Source organism: Fukomys damarensis, unplaced genomic scaffold (genome assembly GCF_012274545.1).
Source record: "Fukomys damarensis isolate Sample0158 unplaced genomic scaffold, DMR_v1.0_HiC HiC_scaffold_32628, whole genome shotgun sequence".
Taxonomy (NCBI): domain Eukaryota; kingdom Metazoa; phylum Chordata; class Mammalia; order Rodentia; family Bathyergidae; genus Fukomys; species Fukomys damarensis.
The window spans coordinates 1-11,113 of record NW_022933540.1 but is presented as its reverse complement, the minus strand read 5'-3'; the positions used below and the strand labels follow the sequence as shown (position 1 = coordinate 11,113).

Here is an 11,113-nt window from a genome sequence, read left to right as displayed (position 1 = left end):
TGTCATAAAATGCAACTATTGTATGGGCACTTAGGAAAATAATGCCCACTAAATATAATCAACATGACAGCATTTTGAATTTATACAGTTAAGGAGAAATGTGATGCATACTGAAACTTATTTTTAATTAGGTGTTTCTACTCTACATCCAGGCACAGTATACTCCAAGTGAATATATGAATATAATAAAAAAACATTATATTCTCAAATGCAGACTGTGGAGTGTTAAAGTGTTTCGATGACAACTATATGACAAAAAAGTCAAGGAGAATCATGGCACTGTGTAGTTAAGAAATAATTTTCTCAGTGCCACAATCACGTCTTTGTTCCTGAGGCTGTAAATCAAGGGGTTGAACATGGGAGTCACGATAGCATACAAGAGAGAGCAGTTTGTCAGTTCCTGCAGAGTGGCTGGACTTTGGCCTTAGGTAGGCAAGGCTAGCAGATGCAAAAAAACAGCACGACAACCAGCAGGTGGGAAGAGCACGTGGAGAAGGCCTTGTCCCGGCCTTGGGCTGTTGGCAACTTCAGAATGGTGGAAACAATTTTGCTGTAAGAGGCAAGGATCAGCATGAAAGGGACAGCAGCAACCAACATGACCACTACATAGACAGACAGCTTGTGAGCAGAAGTGTCCCCGCAGGCCAGCTGGAGAGTGGGGGGTATGTCACAGAAGAAGTGGGGGATTTGGTTGGACTTACAGAAATGCAGAGAGAAGATCTGGCACGTTTGTCCTATCTGGACTGGGACTGGAGCCAGCCAGGAGGCAGCTGCCAGCTGAGCACACTTCTTTTGGTTCATGAGCAGAGGATAGCACAGAGGGTGACAGATGGCCACATAGCGGTCACAAGACATCACGGAAAGCAGGAAGGACTCAGTGGTTCCTAGCATAAGGAAGAAACACAGCTGCATTGCACAGCCCAGCACAGAAATGTTTCTCTTCTGAGTTCAAAGGTCAAAGAGAATCCTAGGGAGAGTGACTGAAATATAACAGATTTCTAGAGAAGAAAAGTTAGCCAGGAAAAAGTACATGGGTCTCTGTAGTGCAGGGTCCAGGATTGTTATGGTGATGATGAGGCTGTTTCCAATTAAGATGATCAAATAAATGATGGTGAACACCCCAGACAGAAAGCCCTGGAGCTCTGGAAGGTCCGAAAACCGCAGCAGGACAAAGTGCCTCACCGTGGAAACATTGCCTCCTGCATTTATCAGTTCATGCATCATCTGTGGGAATAAGCAGAAGCTCAAATAATTTCATTGCCTTCAACTTTAATCATTTTTAATACAAACATGGCACACTGAGTGATTTTTCTCATTCCTTATAGGAGCAAATATTATAACTATAGGAGCTCTAAACTTGTAGCTCTTTACTTTTCATTATTAATAATTATAAAAGAAAGATCTTTGTTCTTTTCTCCCTTTGAAGAGAAATTATATTTGTTGGTGAGGTGCATTATTTTAAATACGAATCACATTTGAATTCCCTAAAGCTCAAGTTCTGAGTTGTAGCAAAGTCTGAAGCATAACAGTGATTAATGTCATGAATTTACCATGATGTCCTCCCTTGTCAAAGTCCCTTCCTATCATTTTCAGTTCTAAGTGAATTATATTGCTTAAGTAAATACTTTTGTAAAATCCATAATAGTTCTTAGAGCTTAGCACAGTTAATTTTATTTTATTTCTTCTGGTGGCTGCTTTATAGTTTTATTCAGCTTTTGTTTTCTGTATGACATGCTTCTTTATTATAAAGGAGTAATAAGACATTATAAAACAGAGGATATTAGATAATTTTCCCGTTTTATTTGCACTTTAATGTTAGATCTGTGAAGTTAGCATTTGTAAACTTTGTCATGATTTTTCAAGGAGAGCAATGCAATTGCTTCTTTCTTGGTAAAGTTCAGCATTTAAAAGGTACAGCCAACTTCTTTGACCATGGAAGTGATGAATTAGAATGTTCAGATTTCAATTGTGCATTTCTTTTAGAGAAGGAACGAAGACCAAAACTTATCTCCATGATGTCCCTGCATCACTCAGGTCTTCACTAAAGGTTGTTTTCTGTTCTTCACATTTTTTGTTTTATTCCATCTTTTCCTAAATGGGTATTTACACGTGTTTTTACATATTTGAGTATATTGGACTGTGTTCTTTCCTTGTCACTACAGTTATATGCACATTTAGATTGGTATTCTACACATATTGTATGCAATTCAGTATTTCATAAAATTGGATTCCCTAATTTAACTTCGAGATTACCAATGATTGGAATTGATTGCATGACTAGACTTGTCCTCAGGGTAAACACCAGGTCCTCCCCAATTTGCAGGTCTCACCCCAGACTCGGATTGAGTAGAGCTTCCTGCATGACTCTGTGTGCTCAGGATGTGAGGTTAGAGTCAGGCAATTACCAATTACTGTGATTTCATCACTCCTGCTGAAGTAGCACTTCATCTCATTGTTTCTGTGATGCACTGGATCACATGTATGTTGTTTTTCATTTGAAAAGTGGAAGGGACTAAATCAATTTGCAGAAGAGATGCACAATATCCCTAAGCTGAGACTCATGGTGAGTCTGCAAAGTGATCACAATGGGCAGTTAAGAAATACACAGACGCAGGGGCTGCGAGCATCGGGCACATCTGTGATCCCAGCTCTCTGGGAGGCTGAGGAGGAAGATCTCCAGGAAAACCCGGCAGCATCAGGACAGCCTACCTGAAAATAAAAGTATATACATAAAACCCCACATTCAGTCTCCATTATAAAACTATCACACACACCCATGCACACACCCAAATGGAGAAATAACAGTCCGTGCAGCACTGGGCACCTTGAAGACTTTCTAAAAATAAAAGGAGAGATGCACATCAATTCCCTTCACCACCTAAGACTTCCAGACACTAAGGCACATCTCAAGGAATACTTCAAATATTTAAAGAAACTTCCATAATTATATACTTGCCTGGATGAAATGTGATGCGTGAGGCTGGGAAGTGACCATAACTCGATATCAGAGAGAGAAGGTGGGAGGTGAGGCTGTGAGGGTGAGGCATGGATAGGAAGCTCCAGTTCGACTGAAAGCCGGGCTCTGCCCTTAGTTGAGATGAAAATGGAGAGCGTGCTGCTCTATGGTTATTCTTAATAAATAAAGTGAAAGAAAGATTTTGAAGGTTTTCATCATACACACCGAAATGTTGTTGAATTAAATTCACTCTCAATTGAGAATTACGCAATGTATACATGTCTGCAAACATCACATGACAGAATGTAAATACAGTAAGTATACGTATGTATCAGCAGAAAGAAATACAAACAAATGAATGCACATCCTGCTGAGAACGTTCTCTTACTGGGTTTCCGTGATGGTCACAAATTAGTATATAATCAAGACATCAGTAAGATACGACTTCAAGTTAAGAAAAATCTCTGCTCTGGGTCACTATCCGACCCCTCCGCACCACAATCGTATTTACTCAGCTCCCGTTCGCTCGGACTGGGCACTCGTGCGGGAACAGCAAGCAAAGCACCTAAGGCCTCCCTCGACTCAGAAGCCGGTTCAGTGATGTCCGCTCAGTGTCCTACTCGTTACTTACTGGAGGTCGTGCTGTACAGAGAGAGCGCTCGGGACTCACTACAGGCTCGGTGCTTAAGTGCAAACTTACACACAGTCGTCATTTAGTGAACAGCCAGAATCACAGTGCTGCTAGAGACAATATGGTAGAATTTATTTATTTATTTATTTATTTGTTCATTTTAAACACACTGAAATTTATTTAAAAAGATTTTTAACTTTACTCATTTCAAATAGGTACATTTAATGTACACAGTATAATGACTTTCACTGTTGAAAATTTGTATGTTTACATAATCAACCTTGGTTATTTTTTCATCATCTCCCTGCCCTCCCTTCAACCCCTCCCTCCCTTGCAATCTACCAAGACTTTTCCAGCACTTTTCATTTCCTCATATTGATTCCATATTTAATATATGGGCTCATAATACAAATGTGCTTTTCCTTTCTATCTGAAGCGATCTTGTTATAAGTAGACCTAGGAAAGCACAAAACCTGTCTGGATTAGTGATTTGTAACTTCATATAATAAAATCATTTTTTAAAATTTTGTATAATTAGGTGTTATTTCCCAATGTTAAAGATAGAACTTAATTTATATGAGATGGAAGGAGCTCATGCTTTGCTGTTTTCATCAAAGTAAAATAGAATACGTACCTTTATTGGCTGCATAAGAGATGAGAGAGGAAGAAGAGGATGTCTTTTCAGGCTCAGTAATTTATCTGAAACAGAGCCTAACAATCAGCTCAAATATGTTCTATCATCAGGGCTAATAATGTGCTTTAAGTACTATGTATTTCCACCCTGGGGAAAAACTCCTTTCTCAAGTGAGCTTCTAATTGAGCTAAACCATTCTGCCTGCCACCCAAGGAATTTGGAGGACACCAAAGCCCTCTGAGGCCATGCTGCTCCCATAAGTTAGCAGGCAGGCATCCTTCTAAGTGACCCGTAAAAACTACAAGCCTATCTTTCCATTTCTCAATGTCAGTAATCTTATTAGGATCTTCTGTATGATTGCAGATTATTCACACCAGAGAAACATTGAGAAATGCGAAGAAAGGAGCTAAAGGTGTAGGGAAGGTGGGATGGGCAGGGGAAGGGTAAAAAAGGAAAAGAAAAAATGTGAGATAATGAAAAGATGGAAATAAAGTGTTTGTAGACTGGGAGGGGAGCAGGGGGTGAAGGGAGGGCAGTGGTAAGGGGAAAAATGAGAACCAAGTGTTGTTATGTAAGGTACAAGATCCCAACAATGAATGTAACTGTACTGTATCCCTAAAATGTACCAATAAACTCAATTAAAGCTGAAAAAAAAACAAAAAATAAAACAACAAGCCTAGCTCACATCAGAACAGTATGATGATCGCACCAAATGAGATGCTCTTTACAAGGTGCCTGCACACCATGTGTGAGACTAGGGAGTCTGTTTTTCTACCACCCAACGTGGAGATGTGAGTTCTAAGGCTGCCAGATGGTGGTGTTCTCTTCACTATCACCTTCCTCCACCAGCTGCACACTTCCTGTCTGGCCTCATCATACCTTCCCCTGAGAATGGGATGGGAGACAGGGTATTGAAATAGGACCTCTCACCTATTTATTTTCAGGAGTGCAAACTGGCAAAGACATGTAGAATTTTTAGATATAACTCCTGACATAAATTATAACTAAAAGAGTACAGCAAGCTGAAAACGAGGGTACAGAATGTCATTTCCAGGTGAGTTTCCCTGTGACTAGTTATGAGGCTCTATTTCCCATCATTAATGGCCCTTGATAATCAAAATATGAAACTGCAAGGAGTGACCTGACCTGCACATGTTTGGCTAGGGCAGGAAGGAGAGAAGGGGGAAAGAAAGAAGAGAGGATCACCATGCAAAATGTGTGTGCACCACACCCCATGAAGAATGTGTTTATAATATGTCACAAATGCACAAAAGCCAGGCGTCATGGCACACGCCTGTAGTCCCAGCACTCAGGAGGCTGAGGCAGGAGGATCACTGTGAGGTTGAGACCAGTCTGGGCTACATAGTGAGTTACAGGTCAGACTCAGCTACATAGTGAGACACTGTCTCAACCCCCCTCCAAAAAAAAAAACAACCCAAAACAAAACAAAAAAAGCAAATGCACAAGAATAAAATGTTCACTTAAAAAGTGGGTCTTGGTCCCATTAGCAGCTCCTGTTCAGTGGAGAAGTCTCTTCATGCATACAGAGGTGAGGGCGTGTGACAGACAAGCCTGAACATGCAGTGTTCTGTCCCTCTGTCTGAGGAAATTGATCCAGTTTGGAAAAAAAACATGGGACCCTCTGTGTCTGATTTTTTTTTTAAATAATGCCTATCTCTTTGGGGAGACCAACGAGGTTAAAATATAAAGGCCTAGAAGATGTTTTCAAATCTGCAGAAAAAATACTTTAGCATGCTAAATGATGGAAGAATTAGATGATTAAAAGAAGAACAGAAAGACAGCTAAAGTCAAATCTGAGAGTTGGCGATTCTGACCCCTCAGGGATGGACTGTAAGAGAGGCGTCAGGAGGATGTGAGTAGGATTTGAAGAGGGACACAAACCAAGGAAAGAAGTGTGGAAAGCACTTCCTTGGTGCTTACCCTTAAGTCAGTGTTATCCAACAGAAGAATCCCTGAGATGCAGCACAACTTTGAGAAGCAAGCTTTAAACCCGGCAGGTGTCCTGGGCTCTCAGGAAGCTGTGATGCCCCAGGCCCTGCCCACTCTGCAGGGTCCCACAGGAGGCCACGCAGCCCCGTGCTGCAGCTGAGCTGAGCCAGCAGTCGCTCCCTGACAGGTAGCTGGGCACTGCCTTTGCTGATCAGAGACTTATTCTTTCCAGGCTGACTTAGGCAGCAAGGCCAAGTGACAAGTAGGGCCTACATAGCCCCTCACCTCGGATTCCTCAGAGGTGGTTGTGAGATGAGAACAGTCCCACTCCTGGGCCTTCACTGATCTGCAGAGGGTGCAGGCTGCCACGCGCGGCACTTGGCACAGGCGGGCTCATCTCCTGCTTGGTCCCGGTATGTGCAGGGCTCACCTCGTGTGTGTTCCCCATTCACCATGTGACCCGACACGCAGACCGAGGTCGCACTCAGACCCCAGCCGTTCCTGGGCTTCAACGCTCGGATCGTTTCTCCTGGACATAATCATGCTTTCTTCATAGTATGATTTTGAGGCTGATGGCAGAACCACTGAGCTAAATCCCTGGCCCCTTTCCTGGACATAATCATACTTTCTTCATAGTATGATTTTGAAACAAAATAAAATCCTAAACCCATTGTGTATTAAATTTATTTTTAAAAGTTTCTGGTTCTACTTCTTTTGATGAAAAATTCTTTACTTCATCCGTTTTCTAAGTAATGTACAATTATTCATACCAGCCTTTCAACACAATTTTAGAGGGAAGAGCAAAATTTTATATGAAATGCACATATATATTTATAATAATTTCTCAGAAATTGGTAATGCTATATATACATGAGTGTTTCACCACATTGCAATGTTTTATTACAAAAATCTTTAGAAATGAACTTGAAGGTCAAACTGAGATCACTGAAGCTCTTGAAAAATGCTACATATTTTGGTGTACTATTTCATGAGTACACTGTCATGAATTTTACATACTCTGTATATCAAAAAATTTGCACTGTCTTTAACAACCACATGGCATAGATGTAGCTACTGATATCTAGAGGAGTATACATATTTTTTTCAGCTGTAATTGAGTTTATTGGTACATTTTAGGGATATAGTACAGTTACATTCATTGTTGGGAACTTGTACCTCTACATGACAAGTCTTGATTCTCATTTTTTACCTGCCCTCCCTTCACCCCCTCCTCCCCTCCCCATCTACAAACACTTTATTTTCATCTTTTCATTATCTCACATTTTTTTCTTTTCCCTTATTACCCTTCCCCTACTCATCTCACCTTCCCTACACCTTTAGCTCCCTTCTTTCCATTTCTAAATGTCAGTAATCTTATTAGGATCTTATGTATACATAATTTTTTAAAATCACGTTCTCAGCAAATTCCTGCTTAGAGTTCTATGCAGTGAATCCCATTGACAAGTACAGTGATGTGGTTACCCTCATGAGACACTAAAGAATGTTTAGATGGAATCACACTTTGGAACTTTATGGAGTCAGTTCCCTACAGAATTTTAGAGTCCTATATAACCTGAAAATGGATCTAAACGCCACGTACAAGCATGGCATGATTTCAACCAAGGGGCTTAAAGATCACAGGATACAAAGGGTCACCAAATATGGAAGTAGGGTTTTATTTATTTTCCTCGAACAATCCAACATTATTCACACTGGTGTTAAGAGAAAATGCTGTATGACGCAGGTGCATTGGACGACTTCCAAGACTGCACAGAACATAAGAAAAGACAACGCATGCAAATAGTGCAAGGTAGAAACCGGCGGAAGCTTCCAGATCGGCTGTCTTCGAAGAGACCTGTGATGATATGTGAATCACGACATTTCACCTACAGTGTGGCTGCTATGAGATCGCTAAATGTCCCATGAGAGCTGCAGACACCTTAGAGTAACCAGGCACGTGAGGTGCGTCTGGAGTCACAGCGCAGTTCTTAGTCATAGGGCAACCAGCACAAAGCCTGTGGGCCCAAACAACCGAGGGTGAGATCGGGATTCCATTGTGTACAGTGAGTGATGCAGGTGACGTCTGCCTTCTGCAACCTCAGCGGGGGATTGATTGCTACACAACTGTGCCCGTGCGTGCGTGTGTCCGTGTGTGTGTCTGTGTGAGCTGTCGTAGTCACATTCTCGTCTTTGGGGCACAAAGTCAAAGCCCACACCCTCTGGGAGGAGAAGGCAGTGACGCCGGCTCACTATCTAAGCTCCAGTCCTCCCATCCGCTGGGTGCAGCTCGAAGACACAAGGTGGACAGCGGGGCACAGCTGCTCACTACGCGGTGGTCAGGAGGCAGAGAGCGGAAGCAGAAGCCGGATGGGAGAGAAACCTCTGCAGACCGCGCTCCTCCTCCCCAGCTCCAGGCAGGCCCCGCCTCACCTCATCCAAGTGACCTGCGGACTCATCCACCTGAGAACGGACGCCCCAATACCCGCCACCTCCCGGAAGCCCCACCTCCTCAGGCACTGGGGCGTCATGGCTTAGATCCCTAGGATTTTATGTAATTCATAGGTAGATGGATACGAGTGTACTCAAAGCACATATCATTGCAAGTTGCTCTCCTTTTACTAACATCTGATAACACTAAATATATCTCATGTTGAAAATTTTTACGTGATTGTTTCTGCATCTCCAGTCCCAAGCATCACACGGATGCACCAGACCACAGGTGTGGAACTCACACCTGTGAGACAGGAGAACTCACAATCTCACACTGGACACAGCTTCTCAGACAGCCTCACGCGTCCCTCACAGAGACACTGGTCTGTGGACTACACTTCCGGGCCTTTAGTAAGGACAGAGTGGGGTGAAAAGTGGAACATTTCGTGGAGATAACTACGATTCTACAATGAGCAATCACCACACACAGGCATCTTTCCCCAGGCTGTGTCCGTCACTCTTTGGCCAAGCAGAAGACGTCCACTTAGTCAAAGTGAAGGACTTCTTCACCAGAAGACACTGATAACTATTGGACCCTTGCCTGGAACCCTTTCCTCTCCCCGTCTGTGCTGATTCATAACTAAGGCTGAAAGCGGACATCCAAGGGTGCCCCTCTGCTGCACAATGGAAATCGATGTTTGCACCTCATTTATCTCCTTCAGCCTTTCCATTTGGTGAAGGACTCCAAGCTTGTTACAAACAATTTGGATGCTTAGTTAGTTGATGCCTCTTGCTTTCATGAGACGATAGGATCAATTAGGTCAGAAATGAATGGATTTGTCATGAACATGAAAAAGTGAAATGCCAAAAGCATTGAGTGACAACTTGACAAAATTTGATGCAGTGATAATAATGCTTGAATGACAGAATAAGCAAATAAAAAACCTGCAAAATTAAAAGTATCAAGGAAGTTTTCCAAGAGAATTAGTACTATGCATGAATTCCAGAGAATGGAGCCCCTCAGCTCATAGAAACACAACATATGCACTGATGAGCATTAGTCCAAATAAGTAAGGGTTTAAATACTCATTTTAATAAATTAAGATATTGTAAAGAATTGTGTTAATCCATTACTGCAGAATATTAGGAAACAAAATCACTATATATGGGTGAGGAAGATTTGGTTTATTTTAAATATTTATAACCATCTTTTCAGCTTTTCAATAGCTGCTTTTACATCCTTATTCCTTAAACTGTAGATCAGAGGGTTCAGCATAGGAATCCCCAGGGTGTAAAACAGTGAGGCCATTTTGTCCTGGTCTAGGGAGTAGGAAGAACTGGGCCGGAAGTACATGAAGAGCACGGTTCCCTGGAAAATTGTGACAGCAGTTAAATGGGAGGTGCATGTGGAGAAAGCTTTGAACCTCCCCTCGGTGGAGCAGATCTTTAAGACGGATAAGATGATGTAGCAATAGGAGACGAGGACTCCTGAGATGGTGCTCAGTTCAATGAATCCAAAAATGGTGAATATGGCTAGTTCATTTATCTGTGTCTCTGAGCAAGACAGTAATAAGATGGGTGGGATATCACAGAAGAAATGATCGATCTCATTAGACCCACAGAAACACAGGCGGAATGTCAGTGTGGTGTGGATCAGAGCATCTGTCAGCCCCACCAGGTAAACTGCAGCCACCAGCAGGGAGCACAGCCTGCTGGACATGTGGGCTGTGTACAGCAGGGGGCTGCTGATGGCCTTGTACCGGTCAAAGGCCATCACCGCCAGCAGCATGCACTCCGAGTCTACAAAGGTGCAGGCAATGAAGAACTGGAGAGCACAACTGATAAAAGGGATTGACTTGTTCTTGCTAAATATGTCCACCAGCATCTTGGGTCCAACTGCTGTGGAGTAGCAGAGGTCACAGAGAGAGAGGTTGCTGAGGAAAAAGTACATTGGTGTATGAAGCTGGGAGTCCATTCTGATTAAGATGATCATGCCAAGATTTCCCAGGAGATTAATGAGATAAATAAGTAGAAACATGGTAAATAGTGCTTCTTTCATCCTAGGGTTATTAGTAATTCCAACTAAAATTAATTCAGTCAAGGAGGAGCAATTTCCTTTTTCCATTGTTTATATTCTTTTCTAAGCTTTTGAGAAAAAATTGTAGAATCATACATTACAATTCTGGACATCAAATACACACATATGTGTTTGTGTGTATATATGGCAAACATGATATTTTTTCATTTTTTTATTGTTATATTCATCCTGGTCATGTTATGTTTTAAAAAATGTTTTCAGGGAATGGGGAAAAATAAGAACCAAGATTGTTTATGTAAAGTTTCAAATTTTCAACAATGAATGTCCTTATACTGTCTACATTAAATGTACCAATAAAATAAATTAAAACTATTTTCATCTATTTGAAAAGGAAAGATTGAAAGCTAGTATGTCAGACAACTGGGAAGATTTGATCCAAATCTACATGAAGATCTAAATCTTCATGCTATACTT

General features: G+C 41.8%; 1 protein-coding gene and 1 pseudogene across 1 annotated transcript; both read right to left on the bottom strand.

The window, feature by feature from the left end:
* Positions 1-271: 271 nt before the first annotated feature.
* LOC104855954 lies at positions 272-1,224 on the bottom strand (annotated as a pseudogene).
* An 8,575-nt stretch (positions 1,225-9,799) lies between these two features.
* LOC104855953 (olfactory receptor 5W2) lies at positions 9,800-10,726 on the bottom strand. The gene has a single exon (XM_010615037.1). It carries the CDS (start codon positions 10,724-10,726, stop codon positions 9,800-9,802), a length of 927 nt encoding a protein of 308 aa, XP_010613339.1.
* Positions 10,727-11,113: the final 387 nt, after the last annotated feature.